This window comes from Physella acuta, unplaced genomic scaffold, assembly GCF_028476545.2.
Source record: "Physella acuta isolate Inbredline_101_S28 unplaced genomic scaffold, ASM2847654v3 ptg000781l, whole genome shotgun sequence".
NCBI classification, from domain to species: Eukaryota; Metazoa; Mollusca; class Gastropoda; family Physidae; genus Physella; species Physella acuta.
In genome coordinates this window covers 78,700-102,564 of record NW_026732299.1, presented here as the reverse complement: position 1 = coordinate 102,564, position 23,865 = coordinate 78,700, and the positions used below count along the sequence as shown (strand labels likewise).

The 23,865-nt window shown below is 32.7% G+C and overlaps 4 protein-coding genes and 1 long non-coding RNA gene across 11 annotated transcripts in view; 3 read left to right on the top strand and 2 right to left on the bottom strand.

Moving 5' to 3' along the window:
* Positions 1 to 1,113: 1,113 nt before the first annotated feature.
* Positions 1,114 to 18,488, bottom strand: LOC131950814 (N-acetyltransferase 9-like protein). Of its 4 annotated transcripts, none has more exons than XM_059313017.1 (7): positions 4,081 to 4,296; positions 3,233 to 3,342; positions 2,554 to 2,628; positions 2,192 to 2,275; positions 1,906 to 1,965; positions 1,650 to 1,744; positions 1,114 to 1,230 (listed from the first exon to the last, which is right to left on the bottom strand). In XM_059313017.1, the coding sequence occupies exons 1-7, from the start codon at positions 4,155 to 4,157 to the stop codon at positions 1,120 to 1,122; spliced, it is 612 nt and encodes a 203-aa protein (XP_059169000.1). In that variant the 5' UTR covers positions 4,158 to 4,296; the 3' UTR covers positions 1,114 to 1,119. The 4 variants fall into 4 exon arrangements, with proteins under 4 accessions (XP_059169000.1, XP_059169001.1, XP_059169002.1 ...); XM_059313018.1 differs by lacking the exon at positions 4,081 to 4,296 and adding an exon at positions 18,347 to 18,488 and having other exon boundaries at positions 1,120 to 1,230; XM_059313019.1 differs by lacking the exon at positions 4,081 to 4,296 and adding an exon at positions 4,393 to 4,503 and having other exon boundaries at positions 1,120 to 1,230.
* LOC131950813 (ribosomal RNA-processing protein 7 homolog A) lies at positions 4,451 to 13,744 on the top strand. The gene is made up of 8 exons (XM_059313016.1): positions 4,451 to 4,593; positions 9,355 to 9,494; positions 9,598 to 9,714; positions 9,833 to 9,947; positions 11,580 to 11,674; positions 12,143 to 12,292; positions 13,368 to 13,416; positions 13,578 to 13,744. The coding sequence occupies exons 1-8, from the start codon at positions 4,560 to 4,562 to the stop codon at positions 13,661 to 13,663; spliced, it is 786 nt and encodes a 261-aa protein (XP_059168999.1). The 5' UTR covers positions 4,451 to 4,559; the 3' UTR covers positions 13,664 to 13,744.
* LOC131950816 (uncharacterized) lies at positions 5,248 to 7,119 on the top strand. The gene is made up of 3 exons (XR_009388337.1): positions 5,248 to 5,733; positions 6,457 to 6,570; positions 6,710 to 7,119. It is a non-coding gene; the product is annotated as an uncharacterized LOC131950816 (long non-coding RNA).
* On the bottom strand, positions 13,707 to 19,002 carry LOC131950812 (integrator complex subunit 15). Of its 4 annotated transcripts, none has more exons than XM_059313015.1 (7): positions 18,864 to 19,002; positions 16,751 to 16,953; positions 16,416 to 16,619; positions 16,109 to 16,277; positions 15,473 to 15,940; positions 15,321 to 15,372; positions 13,707 to 15,174 (listed from the first exon to the last, which is right to left on the bottom strand). In XM_059313015.1, exons 2-7 carry the CDS (start codon positions 16,943 to 16,945, stop codon positions 15,117 to 15,119), a joined length of 1,146 nt encoding a protein of 381 aa, XP_059168998.1. In that variant the 5' UTR covers positions 16,946 to 16,953; positions 18,864 to 19,002; the 3' UTR covers positions 13,707 to 15,116. The 4 variants fall into 4 exon arrangements, with proteins under 4 accessions (XP_059168998.1, XP_059168997.1, XP_059168995.1 ...); XM_059313014.1 differs by having other exon boundaries at positions 16,416 to 16,622; positions 18,868 to 18,999; XM_059313012.1 differs by having other exon boundaries at positions 16,416 to 16,622; positions 18,864 to 18,998.
* A 2,909-nt stretch (positions 19,003 to 21,911) lies between these two features.
* Positions 21,912 to 23,865, top strand: part of LOC131950805 (cGMP-dependent protein kinase 1) — a 55,100-nt gene continuing 53,146 nt past the window's right edge. Inside the window, exon 1 of the mRNA XM_059313004.1 lies at positions 21,912 to 22,422. The gene's annotated coding sequence lies outside the window, so the exon portion shown is untranslated. The remainder of the gene's footprint in view (positions 22,423 to 23,865) is intronic.

Below are 23,865 nucleotides of genomic sequence, written 5' to 3'. Positions count from 1 at the left end.
AAAAACTAATGTAAATTTTAAAAGTACTAATAATATTGCGCACTATTATGCGCTTTTTTATTCGCGTTCACTTGGTGTGCAATTAATTTGTCTACGAGATTTTATTCTATTTTTAAAACTTTAAGTATTTAAAATGGATTAAAAATCATGTCTATAGCCCGAGTTCCCATCCCCTGTTATTTTATATAAGAATATTCGAGAAAGTTTAGGGGAGATCACTCCCGGTTTATTTAAACAATTATATTAACGTATTTTCCAAATAATAAACAAAATTAGTAAAATACATATTGAATTATAGGTTTAATATCATTTTAAATGTGCAATATTTTGTATTTCCACACGTTTATTCATTAAAAACATGCCCCTGTTTAAGTCAATCTGCTCAATATTTAAGAGAATTAAATAAATACGAGCCGACCCGCGGCATATCATACGCCGCTATTTAGTTGTTTTTTTTTCTACTTCTCAGTAATTCATAATCTGTGAATTCGACAGTACCAACGCTGCCACTGAAAATATTTCTTTAAAACACTATAAGTAGCTAGTTAAGGACGATAACCCCCCCCTCCTCCGTTAAAGTAAACTCCACTTAGTTACCCACCCCCCAAGTTTAAAATCGTTTCAAACTAAATTATCTGCCCCTAATAGTCGTCACTAAACCCGGCTTTGCTTGTAAACATTTAGAGTGAACCACAGCTCACCAGACCATGTAGGGGTGGGGGTGGTAGGGAGCGCGCTTACAGCTTGTTTTCTAGCGTCTCCCAGAAGAGAATTATATATATAGATATGGAGGCCTATTGGGCATCTCTACATGATGGTTGAGTATAAGCAGATCTACAGGGGCGAATCGCTGCTTTAGCAATGCGTAAATAAATAATATGATTAGGATAACCCAGGAATCTATACACGTTCATCAGCTATTCTTTGTCTTTGGAAACAGAAGGTGGATTCTTGACATTTCAGTTTTATCAAAAAATTCAATAGTCTTAACTTTACCTTATGCAGAGTTACCTTTAGCAACTTAATTTTGCCATAAAGATTGAAATGGTTATTAAATGACAAACACACACAAAAAAGTATACTACAAAAAAAACAAAACAATCATGAAAATAAAATATGTTATTTTATTATTTCAAGTGTGTAATTCTGAAGCCAGGGAAAACCCTTTCTTTTAAATTCTGTAGCGCTTAAGGATAAAGTTAACTCTTTAAAGACATCAGAACGTGATATCTGTAATGTAAATTGTATCACAATAATAGACATTTCTAAATCATCTTTGACAATATAGACAATAGTAAATCATATTTATGTATATATATATATAAATATATATATAAATATAAATATATATATATATATATATATATATATATATATATATATATATATATATATATATATATATATATATATATATATACAACATATATATATACACAACATATATATATATACATACACATAAAACACATAAAATATGTATATATATATATATATATATATATACACACACATATACACATAAATATATATATATATATATATATATATATATATATATATATATATATATATATATATATATATATATATAGATATAGATATAGATAGATATAAAGCTATAATTTGTGCCACTGTGTAGTACTTACTTCTATAAATCCTAATGATTGAAACAGATGCAGACTTGTAGTATTCTCAAACCCAATTTTACAAGTAAACAATGTTGTTTTTAATATATCTTGAGCTAAAAGTTGCACAGTAAAAAATTAATTTAATAAAGATGCAATAAAATATTTTATTAACAATTATTCATAAACCTGCAACAACACTAATTTGCTTTAACATAACATATTTTGATAAATAATAACATATTTAGTTTAGGACATTAAATGACAAATTTATTACCATATTTCATCACTAAACATACAGCCTCTTTACCCATACTTTTGCCTCTAGCAGAAGGTTCTGTTTTTAAAAAAAATGTCTTTATCAAAATCTGTTATTAATTTTAATGGTTTTGATTAAAAACTATATTGATTGAGTGAAATTTAATTAAATATAACTAAAAGTAATTATTTGTATTCTTTTTAAACAAGTAATATAATACAATTGAATCTTACTTCACAGATGCAGACTTGTAGTATTAACAGAAGACAGTGTGAAGTGAACTTTAAAAAATTGTATAACTTACCAGCTATCATAATCTCTACCTCACCTTCTGATCGATCATGTGAATTTGGTGTATAGAATATATTCACATCACCAATCATACATTCTGAGAATTAAATTTTTTTATTAAAAGCAAAAAAGAAACAAAATATCTAATATTATTCAACCATTATTACATTTTTCTGAAATTTTGAGAGATATTTTAAAAAAATACAATTTATGCTAAAAAGTATTTTACTTTGCTTTTGAAAGCTTTTGGGTTACAGTAAATGAGAGATCGATAATTTTGTTGCCAATCAACACAGTTAAATTAGTCATTAAATTTATTTTTAAGTTTATCAGACTTTGTAAATTTTAAAAGACATGGACAGAAAAAGTATTTACCTATTTCTTTTTTGGATGTCTCAGACAGACTGCTTGTAAGATAAGATTCTTTACTTAAAATAATAAATGTACACTCTGAAATAAAAACAAGATTGTACAGAATACCATTTTGACAATGATTACATTAATTGTCTTTTAAGCTTTCCCATTTGTCTGAAAAAAGTTATTACAGTCTTCTTCTTCTTCGTTCTTAATTTTTAGTGTTGGAAGGGATCAAGCCTTATCTGACAGAGGGTTGAACTCGAGACTTTTTTGAATTTATCAACCATGAGCTTTTGCCGACTCGATCACGCCTCCATCACAATTAAAGATGCGTGTCAACTGGTTATGTGCCATTGAGGCCATTGACTCCGATTTCAGCCTGCTTTTCTTTTTGGATTTGCTTCCATAGCCTTTGTTCAGCCAAGAACAAACTACAAGGCAGCAGTTGTTTGATTTTGGAGTTGTCTCTCCTAGAAGAGTGGCTGTCCCCAGCTAACGAGCCTCATCTGCCCGAATTATTAGTAATATTACAGTGACAAGATATATTTTAAAATATTTTAGGCAATGTTAAGAACCCAAGATTAACAAAATATATAACTGCTCTTGTGGAAGTACTGTTTACTTCTGCATTTCTGGTAAAGGCAGGAGAAATAGAAACAATGATTAGGTTACAGATTCATGAATGTTCTGTACATACTATCACAATCTTCTCTCCATTTCCTTTGCATTTCATATTCTTCTTCGAGGGACAGTCGTTCAGAAGCTGTGAGCTGTCGAAGCTCTTCAGACTCCATCCAACTATGATACCTGGAGAATAGGGGGGGTTACAATAATTTGAAAAAAATCGTAAAATTTACTGTTAAAACATGATTTAGTTAAATAAGTGAATAAGTAGATCTAGTATTCTAGCAGGGATAATGGGGGTGACAAAAATAGAAAAGTGACACCCTCAGTCACAGCATTGGGTGACACCAAACTCAGTAGGGTGGATTTCTTATATCGTCCGATAATGGGACAATAACAGAATCTTCTTAAAAAAGGTGTGTGCTGTCATCCATAAATGTTATTCTTTTTTACGATTCCCCCCCCCCCCCTCGTGTCAGTTAAAAAAACCCAGACCCTGAGCTCAGTCAACACAGAATATTTTAACGAATTTTACAATTTTCAAAAATAGTTTTCTGAAATGTGAAATAATGGCTAACATTCATTTTGTAACATCACTTTTTTATAATACAAAAGACATCACACTATCTGAAACCCCCTCCCACATCATCCCCCCCCCCCTGCGAGTGTGACATCATTTGTGGACCTGATAGTGATAGGTTCTTAATAGATCTAGATCTAGATCTAGATATAATAATATAAAACTTCTTACTAATGTGATTATTGGACATTGGTATCCTTTTTTTATTTTGTTTGTTAATTAATTATAATTATCAGGAATATTTTATTATAATTAATTATTTATATTACGTATCTAGATCTAGAATCTAGTTACAGTATTAAATAAATATAAATAAATATTTGATAGTATTAGTTTCCTACTTTTCAACGTGATAAATTTCATATGGTACCAATATGACTTTGGAACCAACTATTCTAACATTCTCATTTTCCTTCATCTTTAAAGCAGAAATAGATCTATAGGCCTACTTATAGTGAATAGTGTCTTATAATATATTAGTTATATTTATATAATATATAATATGAATCTAGATATCTAGATCTTGGCCTATCGTTAGTAATAAGTTAATATTAATAACTATAACACTTTCTAAGGAGAAACAAAAATTGTTTTAATAGCTAGATCTAACTTGTGTTAGCCTAGGCTAGGCTACATCATTTATCAAGCGCAACGTATAAAAGTAGAATCCGGAAAATCAGCGTGACCGTAAAGTAAACATTGGCATCTCAACTGTGAAGTTAATAAAGAATCTTTTAGAAATTTAGATTCTAGACCTAATCAAGATCTGAAATCTTGAAGTGTCTTAGACTATTCTTAGACTGTCTCTTTATTGTTGAAAATGCCTTTGGGGCTTACAATAAAAGATTACACAGGTAAGTAAGAGATATTTTAAAAATATTTTTAATTTTATTAGATCTCTCTAGTTTTAGCTTTAGCACTTAGATCTAGATCTAGTGTTTTACTTTTAGCCGTAGGCTTAGGCCGGTAATCTATCGTTTTGGGTACGTAAAATCGCCCGCGACTTGTAATGTGAAAAACAGGTGACTCCTTAAATTTTAATAATTATTTCACATTTTGAGGAGGATTTATGTTTTTTAAAATACAAAAATGGGTAATCTATCGTTTTGGGTACGTAAAATCGCCCGCGGCTATTAATGTACGAAAACGTTGAGGGGGGGTGCAAATCGAAAGTTTGAGGGGAGGGGGTGGTGCAAATAAAAAATTTGAAAGTTTGTCCCCGGGAAGGGTCGATATGCCTCTGGGGGGTGACACCATTAAGTGCCGCACCAGGTGACACCCGACCTTGCTATGCCACTGAAATAGGGCCTAAGTAATAAGAATTTGAAAATTAATTTTAATTAGTAATAATTAAAATTAGCCTAGTTAATTCTTAGGCCTAATTGTAAAGTGAGATAAACAGCTTAATAAACATGTGCTTTCTTGAGGGGGTGTGGCACATCGCAATTAGTCTATAACTTTATAGTTCTGTGTTTTATGACTACATTTGTACACAATCAGCATGCTATTAGGTATTCTAAATGAGCCGAAAAAAACGTACTGCGCGCAAAAAAATTTGGTCGGGTTGCGCCAACGCTCGGAGATCCGATACCATAATACATACGATTTCACTGAAAACTAATATAGAAAGTAGAATGGACGCCCTTTAAGATGATATGACTTTGCCCGCTGTAAAATATAATTTAATGCTAAAAATAATAGATTTAAAAGTTTCAAATGATTTTTTTACACGAAAAAAATATTTTACAGCCGGCAAAATTATATATTCAAATCGGGCGTCCAATTTACTATAAAAATGTTATAATTTAATTAACACTTTATGTATGGTATCGGATCGCAGAAATAAAAACGAACGCATACGTATCGTGATGACCCGCGCTAACTTTTGCCGGCTTAAATCTAGTTTTGCGTAATGTCACGGAACACCCCGCTCAAGTTCAAAGCAGGATTTTGTGTTTATTCGCGGATTACCATGGATTTTAAACAATGTCTAGGTAAGTTAAGTGCTTTATAAATTATTAGCTATATTCATTTTATTTATAATAAACTGCTGCTTTAAACCATTTGCATTTTAGTGTCCACTTATCGGTAATTGCTACACGCTTAAAAAAACATTTACCAAAAAATTATCTAGACCTTTTTAAAAGTTCTTTGTATTTAATTTACGATTACCAAAATAAAAAAGGAATGCACAATTAAATCAAAAAGATGTTTAAAAGAATGATAGAATTTAATTTGTATTCGTGAATTTTATTAATTACTAACATCGACCGATTAAACTATCAATATATTGTCGATATTTCAAGCCGCTTGTCGGCCATTTTTTTTTTTTTGCCTTCTCGTAATGTTGGATTCAACTATTATATTACGCAGGGTTAACAGCATACTTTCAATTTATTGTAGCATTGTTTATTTTGTTTTTCCTAGTTTAATAGTTAACAATTCTATATAATTGCAGTAATTACATTAAATTTTAGAATACTACGATCGTTAATGTTTCTTATCTCTAGGTTTATTGAACTGACGACATTAAAATAAAATGTAGCCCCCCTTCCATAATAGTTTAACCCAAAATTGTTTCTAGATCTACTTAGATTAGTTAGATTCACTATTGCTTTCATGTTAATATTTAGTGGTAGAACTATCTAAAGTGTTTACATTTAATATCTAAAAAAAAGCATTGAGCAGCCTTACTTTTAATATTATTCTATTTACAGAGCAAGATATTAGCAAAAGAAAGGGGAAACTGAAAGGCCTGTCAAAAATGTGTATTGTTTGTGTAAGCACCAACAGGACTACTGAATACTTTTGAAGGAAACCATATGTCAGATGTTAGTATTTTCTTCACTTTGCTTATTAGTTATAATGATGTAATGTTACATGATTGATATCTAAGTAGGTATAAAGATATACAGACCTACTATATAAGTCTGTATATTGGAATTGCTAATTAATTGTTTTTATTCACAGACATTTTCTATACTCTGGACCAATGGAAAGATCCCTTACTAGTTTCCATAATTTGATGTGTGATGCCAGTTCACAATAATTTATTACAATGCTACTCCAAACCTTGAAGAAGAAGACTAACTCAACCAAGATATTGACTATTAATTACAATGCTACCCAACCTCATAGAGAACTTTCCCAATCAGGATATTGACCTGTCTTTTTGAACCTGCTCTAAGATTTCTGATAATTGTATAAGTTAGGACCTAGACATTTCCAGAAGTTGACATTGATCAATAACTAACTAGAAGAAATAAATTTACTGATAACAAGTAAATTTAGGCTAAGCATGTCATGATTAGGGAGCAGAGTAACAAAACTAGATGAACATCACAAAGCTAACAGTTAGGATCATTTATAAAGAATTTTAGTTTAATTAGTCATCTTACTTCATCAGTGTTTAAAAGGCATGAAATTTCTTCTTAGTAAGTATATAAGTAAAGTAATAGTATAGTTATTTAATTTTTTATAACAAAGTAATGCTAACATGTTTCCTACACAATTTATATTACTTTTTGCAAGATGTTAGGTAATGAAAATTCTTGATTTTGGGCGTTAAGGAAGGATGCCTTATATTGTTTTGCAGAATGATTATTTTATGTTTCTGTGTTTATTATATATTAAGAACATCATGTGCTTTAAGATGGTGTAAAATTTATTAAGATACCTTACTTTAATATTTTTTAATCATTTTTTGAAAAAGGGTGAAATTTCTATTTTTTATAAACTGACCTTGCACAATCTGGTCTCGCTAATTACTTTCTTTATTAATTCTTTACCTGCTTATTTCATATTAACATGCTTTGAATTTCCTTTCTTAGAACATTTATATTATCAATGTGGCTTAATTAGTTGATTTTATATGATTTTTTAAAAATGACTGTAAATTGACTTTTTGTCTCCCTTTTCGTACTTTGGTAAAATTGTGCTTTGGCTCATTTTTAAGTGAATAAATTTTCCATTTATATCTGTCTGACAACCTTGAAAAAAATTGGGTTTGCTATTTGTATTACTGGCTGTGTGTGCAAGAAATTTGAGAGTTCTAACTTAGTAATTTTAGAAGTTAGTAGGGGTCTCAAATAGACCCTTTACTGCTCGAAAAGCGAACACATTTTTCGAGTTTTAAAAAATTCATAACTTTTTTAAAAATGGACATACATCAATAAATTTGGTGTTTCTGTTCTGATGAAAGCAATCCCTATCAGGTGGAAGTGTTAAATTTTATTTAATTTCATTATGAAAATTTCATTTAGAATACCTAATGCTATGCTTTTAAAATTGATAAAGGGTAAGTATACCAAGTTACAAAACCTGCAGTCTAACTTTCAGTTTAAAAAATAATAAAAACAATCATCATTGAAGAAAGCCTAAACATTCTATTTTTAGGTGTGACATAAAAAAAACAGGCATAAATCTAGCCAAATGATTGGATTCTTGCGCAGCACACATTTTCCCACACCTTGTTTTCACCAAAAAAATTATAATCAAATGGCAATTCTGGTTTTGATTATCAATAAAGGCCAGAAATTAACTTTAAACAGTAGTGTTTGCGAGCAAGAGTTGATATATAAACAGCCATCTATAAGTTAGAGTGGTTTCCCCTAAATCTCTAACTATAATTTTACAAAAAAAACTTTAACAAGATGGTTGCTAAAGTTAATGAGCTTGGCTGCATCTGATGAAAACATCGTTCATTTTTTACCTACTATAAAAACCTTTATAATAAAACCTTTATTAACAGGTAAATGACTGAATCTTTCAATCATTTTTGTAAGTTTTAAAGATGTATCCTCCTAAAAATGTGAAATAATTACTAAAATTTGTTGAGTCACCTTTCTTTCACATTACTAGCCCTGGACGATTTTACGTACCTAAAACGATAGAATACCAAAGTAGCAAATACAGAGAACTTGAAAATAATTTTTTTGAGTTTAACCCTCTTACTCTTAGCTTAGGGTGTTGCCTAAAATTTTATACGCAGTGTGCAATTTGGTGGCCCGGGCTATCCTGTGAGCGCTATGGCGCTTATGTTAGTTTTAAACAGTGCAGTAGACTATGGATAAGATGGGGTGTTATAGTCATTCACCAAATTGAATCAGGCGCATTCGCCGGCGCCCCGGCAGGGTGCTATTTGGTATCCTAGGTTATCCTGTGAGCACCATGGCGCCTACGTCAGTTTTAAGGAGCCAGGGGTAGTACACTCCACCCCTGCGGTAGTCTAATCAGGGGCTCCCTGAGCGTCTCTGTATGTATCTGACACCTGTGTGGTCACTAAAGTGTGTTCTACCTCACTTTTACTGTTAGTGATTATCGTGCACTCAAGGCTTTCATGCGGTAGTGTAGGCAAACCCATGCACGATAAATATGATCCAAGCGCAGGTAGTGTTTACATTTAAATAACTCACTTTTAGAAAACTAGGTCATGTGTGTAAGAACATATTAGTAATGCAATGATGAAACCTTCTTAAAATATTACGTCTTATTTTCTTCTATCCGACTCTAGCATTAAAATATTGCATTCTCATTAAGTAAGTTCCATGTTATTCTAAAAATAATTAAAATCACCTTGTCTAATTTTAATTTTAGCAATTCATTTTTATTTTTAGTAATTCAGTTAAAGACTAGAGAACGAAATCGTGCTACACACACTCTTTATCTTAAAGAGCATACTGCAGCGCAGCATTGTGTGGAATGGCCACAGGGGCGAACATTAATAGTCTATAATGTGCCTCCTTACTTCACAGAGGTAATTAATTAAAAAGACATTTTCAAACTTATTATTTAGCTATGTAATCTTTTTCTAATACTTTTAAAATTAAATTATTAATATAATTTATTACAAATTTCAGGAAAATTTGCAATCTTTATTTCAAAGTTGTGGAGTGATAACAAAAATGTACCTTCAATCGAAACCATCTTCAAGACCATTAAAGAATAAAATTTTTCAACAGGAAGGATTAAAAAAGGTACTATTAACAATAATTAAGCCAAACGAGCGTTTTTCTTTAGAAGAGAATATAATTATAATATATAAGTCTTGTTTGTGTTAGTATTGATGTATTGATAACATTTTGCATTTTACAGTCTGTTCAGGTAGCATATGTGGTATTCAAAAAAGCAACATCAGTAAAAACTGCTTGCTCCATTAACTATGACAATGTTCATCCTTTATGTGATAAAAATGTTACAGGCTTAAGGGGTAAGCTATCTTTGGTTTGAATTTCCTCCCTAATTAAAGTTACATTATGTTATAGTAAATACACCTCTTTATATTTTCTAGCAAATTGGTTGGTTTTGAATTCAAACATTGTCACTCAAACTTGACCCACTTTTAACTCTTTAAGACCGTAACGACACTCTAAGTGGTCGACAGGCCAGCCTGCCATACCGTAATGCTCCCAGTGTCCGATAATATTTTTTCTATTTAATTTGTTTTTCAGAATCCAAGTTTTTAATCATAAATCTAGGTCATGATAACACTAGAGCTGCCATTTTTCGCAGTATTTACTTCTTTTTTTGTCATTTTCTTGTTAGAATAATTTTTGTATTTTATAGAATTTTTTTGTAAAACAACTCTCAAAACGGCATTTTTTTAACACTGCAGAATGCCGTTCAGCAGGTGTTTACCAACGTTTATGTCGCCGCATTATAAAATTAACAAAAATTAGAATATTTATATTAAGACCAATCCGATCCATGATTTTTGTAGAAAAATGGACGTACAATATCTGATTTTCAAATTATTATTAAATATAAAATCATTCATTAAAAATGAATTAATAGATTACTTATTCAGTAACTTAGGGGGATATTTAACACTCTTAAAAGTTAAGTACTAGCTATTTCTCAATCAACCTAGAGGCCGAGGTGAGAAATATTTTTTACTCATGTTGGGTATCTATTTAACCCTCTGAACTCGCGGTGCCGCTTTATCTGTCAGTCTTAAATATTGTTGTTATATTCATAATATTGGAGTTTTGGTGTCTGTTGTGTGTTAATTTATCTCAGGGACATGGGGATTTTAGGTTCAGACGCTAAGGGTTCAAAGGGTTAAGAGTTTATGCACAGCAAAAAAAAAATCACCGAAATCTTGATTTTTGTCCATTTTTGTATAAAAAAAAAAATAACTAACTTAATAATGAGAAAACCTTTTAATGTGATTAAAATACAATATTTATAATCACATTAATTAAAAATATTTTCCCAATCTTACTTGCTCTCTACGAAAAGTTTAATATTGGTCATCATATTGTATTTGGCATAATAGGAAAGCTGGTTTTCCCATGTATCTGATAATAATATTTTCCGTTATCTAAAACACATCCATTGGCTTTACACAGTGATGGTAATTTTGTGACATACTTTTCGTGACATATTTTCTTTATTTGTTCTTTATGTAATATAAAACTTTGTCACCAAGGAATTGTGATGGCTTTAACTTAAATAGCAAAACAGTTTATGGTAAAAAATTTACAATTTTTTTAACTTATGCATACTAAAATTGAATACAGTGCAGTTTTTTGGACCTTGTAGAATTCTGACCAGTAGCTCTATCAAAAATTTTAACATAAAGGCCTACTGGAATATAAATTTGTAAATTAAGAACAAAAGGAATGGACAAAATAAAGTAGTAGTATGAATTGTTTTTACAAACTTAAATATATCAATTTACAATTTCTACATTAAAATTTTTAATTATTAAAAAGTAGAAATAAAAGAAAAAAATATAACGTGTTCATGATTTAATGAGCGACAAACACTTTTACTTAAAAAAAAAGAGCAAACTTGTCCAAATGTTATATTTATTATGCTCATTAATTGAATTTTTCAGAGTACATAGCAGAATACAAAAATATACCTGATGTGGAAGCAATGGAGAAAGCAGCTGAGGCATTTATGGCTGACTATTATAAGAAAAAAGAGGAGGTATATATGATACTTTCTAACAAATACAATTTTTAAATACCCATTACTACCTTTATGTGTGACTTTTTGTGGGTAATTTTATGTTTAAATTAAAAGAAAAAAGACAATTTGAAACTTCTGGAAGTTACCCTTTCAAAGCTGATAGTACATGGAGCACATGAAGTAGATTTCACCTATTTGTGCCCTCTGCATATGAACTTGAAGAGATAGTGTAGTCAGCTCCATACCCAGCAGCTTTTACTCTCCCTAATATCAGTTTCTTACTCATCTGAACTTGGTGGACTCAGGAAGTCTGAACTTGACTTTTGGGTTTGCATTTGTGCACTCTACAACTACAATCCAACCACGCTACCAACTTTTGAAGAAATGTTTAAATTGACTTAGGTTGATATGACAAAAACATAACATTGTTGATGGTCTTTTTAGGAAGTCTTTAATAAAAATTTAGTGATGTCTTCTAAATTTCAGGATGAAAAACGAGAGAAAGAACTTGCAGGTGTTCCAGACGAAGAAGGTTTTATAAAAGTGACACGTCATAGTAAAAACAAAGCTGGTAGAAGAACAGAAGAAACAGAAAAGAAAGGTCGTGAACACATACAGAAGAGAAACAAGAAAAATGTAAGACTAAAAATAATTAATAGTATTTAAGTGTCAACTCTATATTAAAATCTGCTTACACAGGGTTGAACTGCGCTCCTATAATTCTAGAGCTCTTGAAAACCTCTTTATTTTTTCTAAGAGCAAAAAGAAGATCCCGGAATTTTTCTTAAAATCACTTAAGATTTCCCGAAATTACAAAAATTGACCTGAAGTTCAAACAATCCAATTTAAACATTAAAATGAGATAACATTTTAAGAATGGACAAGAGAGTATTATCTTGGCCAGGCTAGGCGAGTGTTGATCAGCATCCAGAATGTCATTTTTTTCATATTAGGCCTAAAACATGAACATTTTCTAATGATGAAAAAGAAAGTAATAAAGCATAAAACTACAATTTAAATCTTTTAGTTCAATAAAATGTCCACTATTTTTTATTTCTGTTTTCTACTTTCCCACATCTCATTATCACTGCGAACTTAGATGTCATTGCCTTTGTAAACTTACGGTGACTTCGTTGTGATAACTAGTTTCAGCCATAAATCTGTCATTAGGCAAAAATTATTTAAATAACTGTATTTGTAAGCCATTAAAAAATATCACTAATATTGTAAGAAGCTATGATTTTATATAAAAAAAAATGGTTCTTGGCTCCATGTTATGTGCTTTTGGGGAAAATCAAAACAACACAGACTATCACTAATACTGAATGATCATTTCTATTATTGCTATTTAGCCAACATTGATACTATTTTGAAAATAAATTTCTTGTTAACATTATAACATGTTTCTGTAATTTAGAAAGTAGATCAATCTGATCAATTTCAACTGTTATTTGGGGTGACTGAATTTCATTATTCACTTTAAAAATAAGTTGATTAAATCAAATAATTTAATGGTATTATTAATAAAGATGTTTTTTTTCCGCCATCTAGTACCCTAATGTCCTGAAATATATCTTTTTTCTTATTAAACTTAAACTCCAATTTGTTTTCAGCTTGGGTGCATGAACTCAGTGAGAAATGTTATTCTTGATTAAAAAAATGTAAACTAACGGATTTGACATTCAGAAATTTTTTTTTTTTTCTACTTTAGGAGTTGAAGGACTTCTACACATTTCAATTTAGAGAAACCAAAAGAAAACGTGAGTATCTTAAAATATCAGTCTTTTGTTCTGATCAACTTTAAAATGCATAATTGATCTTGTGTAATCTGTTTTGTTGATTAAACTTTGCATTTCAGTAACTTGTGATTATGCTAGTAGCATGAACTTTCACTTATTGTATTATTTTGCCTTCTTTTTAGATATTATGGAACTGCAAGCAAAGTTTGAAGAAGACAAGAAAAAAGTTCGAGAGATGAAACAAGCCAGAAAATTTAAACCATACTAATGTTAATAACAAATATTATTTTGGCAATTTATTTATGTAATGTAACTTGCTTTATTCTTATTATAAAATATTTAAATATTCTATTTAATCATTTTGTTAAAAAACTTAGAAGAAAATTAAGTTTTATCAAAATGTGATACCCATGATAAACATTGAACTACACTACATACAATTAATTCAACAAAGATCACATATTCAACTTGAAAAGTTAAGAGTGAATATGAGAATTATATACTGATGGCTATAGTGGCAACCTTAAATGATGTCATAATCTTGTTACAAACACAGACCCCCCCCTTCAAATTGCACTTTTTTATTGGAACCACATCTTTGTAAGTGGAATGGTGTGGTTGGATGGTAGAGCATACAACTGATAACTCTAATGTCTTGAGTTTGAATCCCAGGTTTGTGTTAGAAAAATGTCCCAGAGTCTCCACTCAGCTCTGATGGGTACCTGACTGACAGAAAAGCCAAGGCAGCTGGGCGTAGTGTTGAATACACTATCCCTTCATATGCAGAGGACACTGAAACATGTGAACTCTACTTCACCTTTCTCATGGGCCGTCATGTTTTGAAAGGGTGCCTACAACTTTGTAAACTACGAACTGACCTGGGTCAGCATTAGGTGAAAAACTTAACGCATGAATATTACAATTTACAAGAAAGTCTCTAGAAATGCAAAATATCTGCTAAAAAAATAATTGTTCATAAGGTTTTTTTAATCCCTTCATAGACAGTTATGTGACTGGCAGCACTGATATATACAATATCTATAACATGAAACAGTGTAACAATAATATTAATACAAGAAACTTATGTATAACAATTTGATTGCCTAAAATACTATAAACAGTTATTTAAAAAAATAGTTAAATTGGTTCTAATCTAGGGATAGACTGGTGTTCCTGATGTATCAATGAGGCAGATACATTATTTAACTAAAGCATTCTTTAAATTGCTTTATACACAGTTATCATAAAATGTATTAAATGCTGAGTAATTTCAGCAACCAGGGTTTGTTGCTATCAACAATAACCATAATTTCTATATTCCATATTAAAAGACGTGTTCTTAAATCTGCTTAGTTGCTTATCAGTATCATCTTAAAAAAAAATGTAAATAAATACATTTTTAAAACAATTTCAGTAACACTGAGTATGAGAAGATACCATCTTCAAACAACTCACTAATTGTTTTATTTTTTAAAAAGTCAGACAAAACTGGCCTGATTTCGCTTACACCAGCTCAGTGTTCTTCCTCAAGCGTGGTACTCAAGATTTAGTAATTCCAGTAATAAAAATGGCTAGACATTCAGTTTAGAAAAACTGCTATGGTTTGTAATTTTACTGAATTTTTTTTTTGACACAGCCATAATTTAGTGTTGAATGCTGGGTGCCAGAGTCCAACTTGTGAATACCTTGAGCAATCTTTACAAACATTCATCAACATGTTGTTACTGCTGAGTAGTTAATACCCCTAGTAGTTGATTATTTAATACCATTGAGAGAAGTCTGGAATAAAATAATATTTTTTAGATGTTAGCAAAAAATACAGTTTGTAGTTGTTAGCAATAAAAAAAACAACAACTAACTGTTTAAATACTTTAAAGAAAGAAAACAATATAAAAATAGACACCAGTAAAACAAGAGAACCTCACCTATTGTAAGGAAGCTTGTGTTTGGCTAGAGACTCCATTTCTTTTATTTTACCTGGGTAAATTAATAAAATTTTTTTTTATAAGATTTTAATATCTCTAATTAGGTAACAAGTGAACCTTACAATACCAAAAAAGAATTTTTTGAAAAATACCTCTGTCAGCTATGTATGTTCTTGTGTTGGCAGAAACCTGCAATATTTGAGCGAGTCTTTCCAATGCTATAGTACAAGCAGCTTCTTCTTCTACGCTTGGGTTTGGACGAGCCACAACTTGCAGTGTTTGAGCTATGTGAGCTAAATCACTAGCACTGATCAGACCAGGGGACAGGTTGACGTAAGCTGTAAATGCTATGCTTTGGAGGAGTGCTAGATGCAGTTTGTCTAAACAAGCCAACAGTGAATCCACATGAGATTGGCTGATGTGTACATCGGAACTCTTCTTTTTTAATTGGCAACACACAAGTGGTCCCCTAACACACCAGCCTGTTAATCCAGGCACTGGAGTGGTATATGCACTATGAATAGCAGCTTGTCGTAGAGACTCACAGCACATTGTATTGTCTTTATAAACCCATTCACTCACATGCTGAAGTAGAGCCAGAGGAGGTAAACTATCAGGACCTAAAGAACATTTTAAATTATTAAACTTCAAGGGTAACAATATATAATCACAGAGATTCAATGTAATGACATATAATGGAAATAAAATCTAACAATATATAATAATTGAAATAAGTAGCAAATATCAGAAAACCCAGATTAACGTACCATCAGTTTTCTTCAACTCACCTGCAAAAGAATAAAGTGATGTTGCTGCTGTAACAAAGTTGCAAGCAAATAAAGGTGAGACTGATGGCAATGTAGAAAACACACTTGAATGATCTGGAAACAATATGCAATAGTCACTCACTAGACGCTGAGTGAGGCCTTTAACATCTGGACTAAGGCTATCTCGCTCCTGTAAAAGGATATCAAATGAACTATTATTGAGATAAAGAATATTCCTTTGGAAAGTATGATAATAATCAGAATACTTTTAATTTAATTGTAACTGATTAGACATTTAATAATTACTCTTGAGACTAAATAAAATGACCTGCATCCATATAGCTGCACATAGTAAAACAGGTGTGCATCTAACAGACAGAGCAAGGGAGACAAGTTTTGTGAGCAAGTTAACAGTTCCATCTCCATGGGCCCCAAACATTAGATTAAACATTCTGTATTTGCATTTCTCTGGAGCTTCAGAGAAACATGTGCATATCATATCTAACAAATGTAGCTCTTGTACTGCAGTCAGCTTCTGAAATAAAAGCACACTAATTATTATATAGGCCCTACATGGTTTTTAAAATATAAATAGCTTTTAGAAAAAATACAAAGTTTAATTCGAATAAACAAGGAAACAGTTTTAAAAAGTGGCAAATTTACTTTTTGTGGACCTCTCACAGACTTGAATAAAACAAACTCCTGACAAATTTCAACAATGATCTGTTCTGTGTTTGCACTAAGGCCAGGTATTGTTGCACAGTCTTGTGATATAAACGAGGTCAAGAATGAGAGGGCCTCCCTGGTGCAATCAGGAAAATTTAACCGGTATAGGTTGTTTAAAATGTTTCCAGGCATTGTGACTTCTGCAAAATATTTATTCATAGCTAGAATGTTGCAAAAAATATGGGATGATGTATTAATCAAGAGTTTCATTAAGTTTAAATAAATTAAGAATTCCTGATAGACAAAATAAAGCAAAATAAATAATTTTTGAACTTCAGTTATTTAACAACTTTCATTAATCAGTGTAGCAGAAATTGGCAGACCAAGTCAAAGGACAAAAATAGACATGTAAACACCACAATTTACAGTTATTTATATTAGGCGTAGATTAATTTTTCTTTAAAATTGTTTTAAAATGGATGACTAATTAGCAGGCATAATTAATTGATAGGCCGAATAAAATTATGCCTAAGGTATTCTATTTTTAGGTGTGAAATAAAAAAAACAGTCATAAATCTAGCCAAATTATTGGATTCTAGCGCGGCACACATTTTCCCGTGCCTCGTTTTCACCAAAAAAGATTATAATAAAATGGCATTATTGAGAGGTGATCATTTACACAGAACACATCTCATAAAGACCATAAATTATTACCAGTTAGGCCTAATTGTAATGAGTGTAAAATTGATACTTTCAAGTTTTATCTACACATAGTCTGGGTTATTATACACATGGTATTTTAGAGTTATTTCAGTTATTTGATTCGAAAGATAAGAATTTTACAGAGCTACTTTTACTAAGGCGCCGCTTGCGAGACAAAGAAATTAGGTCAAAAGTACATCTGACAATTCTTTAATAACAGACTTAAATAGAAACGGATAGATTCTAGATCTAGTTACAATTTCTAAAATTAACACTGGCTTCGTGTGTTTTGGTTGTGTTTATCTATATATATAATTCTCTTCTGCGAGCTGTTAGAAAACAAGCTGCAAGCGTCTCCTTGCAGTCCCCTCTCTTTCTCTCTATCACTACCACCCTCACCCCACCCCCACATTGTCTGGTGAGCTGTGGTCACACTAAATGTTTACAAAGCTAAATGTTTACAAATCGTAGAGCCGGGTTTCTATTAGGGCAGATAATTTAGTTCGATTTTAAACTTACAGGAGGTAACTAAGAAATAACTAAGAGGAGGCTGCTTTCAAAGGGGGGGGGGGGGGTAGGGTCGGGGTTAGGGGAAAGGGGGGGGGGGGGGGGGGTTAGTGTTTTAAAGCAAATATTTTCAGTGGCAGCATTGGTACTGTCGAATTCACAAATTATGAATTGCTGAAAAGTAGAAAATAAAACAACAAATAGCGGCGTATGATACGCTGCGGGTCGGCTCGTTGGTAATCTATCGTTTTGGGTACGTAAAATCGCACGCGATTTGTAATGTGAAAAACAGGTGACTCCTTAAATTTTAATAATTATTTCACATTTTGAGGAGGATTTATGTATTAAAAAATTCAAAAATGTTTCCTTGATTCATTTATGTACCTGTTTTTAAACAATTGAATTAAAACTTTTCCGTAATAAATGAAGACTAGCGATGTTTCCAACAGATGCAACCATGCTCATTTACTATAGCAGCCATCTTGTCTAAGTTTTATTTTTATAAGCTTTTAGCGCCAGATTCAGGGGGAAGCCACTCTATTTTACAAATGGCTGCTGTTATATAGCAAATCGTGCTCTCAGACACTGCTGTTTAAAGTTAATTTCTGGCCTATATCGATATATTTAGCCATTGATTTAGGTTTATTATTCATTTAATGTCATTTGTTACATTTATCTATAATATTTGACACAAAAGTATGACAATATACTTCTATTAAAGCCTTGACAATGAGGTAACGTTTTCGTACATAAATAGCCGCGGGCGATTTTACGTACCCAAAACGATAGATTACCGGCTCGTTATTATTAATGTTTATAATTATAAATTTATAATAAAATTACGCTCAACCGGAGGTGAACGTGAAGCCGCGAATAAAATACGCTTAAAATGGAGTTTTACCTACAATTACTAACTTGATCAATGACTTAATTTGTGAAAGTCAAGAAAAACAAGCAAACGATTTTTCAATGTAGATCTATTTAACTTTAACTAATTCTAGATCTAATCGTCTAGATCTAGATCTAGATTAGATTCAGTAACCAGTGGCTCGTTAAATTTAGAGTTCCACTGATCTATGGTGTAGCAGATTGTAGCAGTACTAGCAGTCTCGACAGTCGATACATTTTTAATTTTAAAGCCTATTATTTAATATTTAGCCTATTATTAAACAACTTAAATAATAACAGTAATAAATCCAGATTAACGTTAAAGTCTATACACATAAAAATATAATTATAACAACCTATCTTTATATTTAAAGGTATAAGTAAGACCTAACCATAGGCCTGATAGGCTAAATGTTAGATATAAGTCTTCAGTAATTGAATAAATACAATCAAAGAAAATTGTGTAACATGTATCTGGCATTCACTGCTCGGTTTTTGCCAGATAGGCCTAGATCTGTAATTTATCAACTTTTCTGCAATAATAATTTAAGTCGGATAGAACAATAGTTTAATATTTAGGCAGAAAAACAACTTTAACAATAACAATAAAGATTTTCGAATTAATTTGATTGTCTTAACAATAAACCAAGGCCAATCAGCTATTTACCAATTTACCTAACAATTTACAAACATTTAGTTTTAAGTCAGGGGATAACACCTTCATAAAATAAATTACTTTGTGTTTTTAACTATTATGTCCCTTTAAAACAAACATTTTTCTCTCCCCCCTCCCCCCTCCACAATTGAGTTTTGTTATTTATAAATTTCAAAACGCGAAATATTACTTTTTTTTTTAAAGGGATCGCACAATGTATTACAGTTTACTTACTTTTTAAGAATACATAGAATCTTTACATTTTCATAATAAAACAAAAGTACAACAAAACTACTACCACAATTATGGAATAATATTGGCCTACTCGACTAAATTGAACCTTTTATTAAGAGGAGTTTAAAAAGCACATCTTATATACTTTAAGTAATTTACACCCATAGCCACTTATCTGAGAATCATTACGAGATCGTGCACATATTCGGAAAACAAAAATATGTTTAACTCACTGTCTCTGTCGTTCTGTCGTCAGTCTGTCTACATCAAAACGCCCGAGCGAAATTTCAGATACTTTTAACTGACAGATTTATTTAAATGTTGGCACGTGGGTCAAGACATAAGGAAAATGCAACATGACATTAAATTTGACTTCATTGGTTGCCTAATTAATATTTTATGAATTAATTAAACTTGTGTCCAAATTAGTAGGCTGTCTCATCAATATATTCCGTATTTTTATACACGCTCATCACCAGTGTTTCTTCCAGTCTTTTTTCTCCGGGGGGGGGGGGGGGGGAACTTGAAATTTTCGGGGAGGGGGGCGGTAGACTTTCTCCGGGGGGGGGGCACTGTTAAAAGTATATATTTTCTATATAAATTGCATTTCGTTCGGGGGGGGGGGGTAGACTTTTTCCGGGGGGGGGGGGGAGGGTCTCAGCACCCCCCCCCCCCGAAGAGATGCCTGGAAGAAACTCTGGTCATCACGTGCATTAGGTGCGCAAAGGTTTTTAGTCATGCAACTCTATTGTAAATTTAATACATTTTAAGTATTGAAAAAAAAAATCCTTTTATGTTATAATACTCTAAAAAGTAGAAAATACAGCATACACTACTATTTAAATAATTATAAAGAAAAGCGTGGGTCTCTTCTTAAATATTAGTAAAGGTATCCAATAGATACTAAAGTGACACACGCTTCACTTTATGGCTATTTAAATAGTAGTGTATAATTTATTTTCTACTTTTTAGTGCATTATTACCAATCATCTATCCCATTAACATAGCGATTTCATAGGCCACTCGTCCATATTTTATAACGTTCATAAAGCACTACTAACAGAACAGTGAACTACACATTGTCACCTGGAAACATTTATATCAAATAATTGGTATTGCTGCTTATGAACTATACATAGAGTTATTGTAAGCTTTCGAGAAATAAAAACCTTCAATAGGGAGAGACCAGCGAAAAATTAACTCAAGAAATTTAAAAAAAACAACCGATTTAATAAAATCAAAAGTGTTATAAAACATGACCTTTGACCCCCTTTCCATGTAACAAATAATAAAAGCCCACCAGCCAAACCCTTTGGGGTCATCCATAAATGACGTCACGCTTTTTTGGACGATTTTTACCTCCCCCCTCCCCTCCGTCACACGTTGTCACAAAAAGCCAGACCCCCCCCCCCCCATAAAATGACGTCACACCTCAGCCTACAACCCCCCTCAAAATTGCTGTTGAATTTTGCTAACATCGATATTTTGATCAATTCCTATTACAATTATTAAAAACGCTATCTAAAACGCGAAATAACGGCTAAAACTCGTTTTCTAACATTGCCTTTTTATAATGCAAAAATATGACGTCACAACATCTGACCCCCCCCCTCCCCCTCATCACACACCGTCACAAAATTACGGACCCCCCCCTCCCCCCTACGAATGTGACGTCATTTATGGACGACCCCTTTCTGTTATACGATAAGTGCATTATCCCTATATCGCCTAAAGAAAATCAGACAACAAGAAAGAAGCCAACTGCATCACTCCACACACATCTTTATACCGAACACAATAAAAAATATACACACTCTTTTATGACATGTGTGTGTGTGTGGGGGGGGGGGGGGGCAACAGCAAGAAGCTGTAAGCCTAACCCATTCACTGTGTCTAACCGGGCGGATCAGACACGTGGTTCTAAGCAGCCGTTTAAGTGTAGCCTACATTTTAAAAGATTAGCGTCACCGACTTGCATATAAACTAAGCATAGACAATTAATTTCCCTCTAAACGTTTTTAAAAAATGGCTTGAAATTCCGATCTCTGATAACGTAATCTCGTTTTTAACTGTGCAGACACTTCACATATTTTTTTCCCATACTCTCCAAGCCAAAGCTGTTGTTTTTAACTTCTTTTATTTTTATCTTCATTAGTGTTAGACCGAGTAACACACTAATAAACTCGGTCTCCGCCACAGTGCACAGTTTCAAACACTCGCTTCGCAAGCGTAGACCAGCGTAGATGGGTTAGGGCGACAGACGAGAAGGGTAAACGAGAGTTGCCGTTCTTTAATAAAAAAAAAAAAAGGGGGCCCAAGTAGGAAACGTCGCCTGCTGTTTAAATGTTGTTGTTTCGTTTTGACTAGGATAGTCCACTTTCCTCGCTCAACGCGATTTAATGGATTACATTGATACCTGGATTAATGTGTGGATCTATTATTGAATTTTAGTGTGTGCGGTGAAAATACATGTGAGATGGACAGATGTTTTCATGTGGATTTCTACAAGTACAATGGATATAACAAAATAGTTTGTGTATGTTAAATGATAAGTTAGATATTTTATGGATTAACGCAAGATTTTATCAAATACAGGTCGGGATGTTTATTATTTTTCCCAACGGAAAGCTTGGCTGACGTTTTCATTACGGGTTTGAACTCAAACAATTAATTAATAGACACGGTAAGTTTCAGTTGTACATGTAATTTAATTATCCATTCGTTCTCCATAATTGTTAATTGATTCTTCGGTTCCTTTCAAGTTAGGTATTTGGCGAGGCTGTGTGTGTCGTGAACGGAAAAAGTAACAAAAAAAAACCACCAAAAAAACACAGAAAAAAGTCAGATTTTGTCACAGTCACTTTGTGTGTGTGCATGGGGGGGGGGGGGGGGGACAGGGCAGAAGTTGTTGTGATGTGGGTGGGTGGTGAGTAGTTGGGTTGGTAATGATGATGGGGGAAGGGGGCGGGGGATTACTAATGGCAGCTCACTTTATGTTAGACAGACACCGTTGTTGCTTAGTGCATAGGGGTTAGGTTTAGGGCTAAGTAGGCTAAACGGTCAGGTTCAAGTATCAAGCATGACACAGATTCACAACATGAAATTGTTTAGTCTTATGTCTGTTGTGTACTTGAGCGACCAGTGTGAGACAACTCGTGTAACAACTGTACATATATATGTGACAGTGTCGGACACATGTAACAACTCTATGTGCCAGTGTGGGACGTAACAACTGTATATATAAATGACAGTGTGGGACGTAACAACTGTATGTGCCAGTGTGGGACGTAACAACTGTATATATATGACAGTGTGGGACGTAACAACTGTATATATATGTGACAGTGTGGGACGTAACAACTGTATGTGCCAGTGTGGGACGTAACAACTGTATATATATGTGACAATGTGGGACGTAACAACTGTATGTGCCAGTGTGGTACGTAACAACTGTATGTGACAGTGTGGGACGTAACAACTGTATGTGCCAGTGTGGTACGTAACAACTGTATGTGCCAGTGTGGGACGTAACAACTGTATGTGCCAGTGTTGGACACATGTAACAACTGTATGTGCCAGTGTGGGACGTAACAACTGTATGTGCCAGTGTGGGACGTAACAACTGTATGTGCCAGTGTGGGACGTAACAACTGTATGTGACAGTGTGGGACGTAACAACTGTATGTGACAGTGTGGGACGTAACAACTGTATGTGCCAGTGTGGGACGTAACAACTGTATGTGACAGTGTGGGACGTAACAACTGTATGTGACAGTGTGGGACACATGTAACAACTGTATGTGCCAGTGTGGGACGTAACAACTGTATGTGCCAGTGTTGGACACATGTAACAACTGTATGTGCCAGTGTGGGACGTAACAACTGTATGTGCCAGTGTTGGACACATGTAACAACTGTATGTGACAGTGTGGGACGTAACAACTGTATGTGACAGTGTGGGACACATGTAACAACTGTATGTGCCAGTGTGGGACGTAACAACTGTATGTGCCAGTGTTGGACACATGTAACAACTGTATGTGCCAGTGTGGGACGTAACAACTGTATGTGCCAGTGTTGGACACATGTAACAACTGTATGTGTCAGTGTGGGACGTAACAACTGT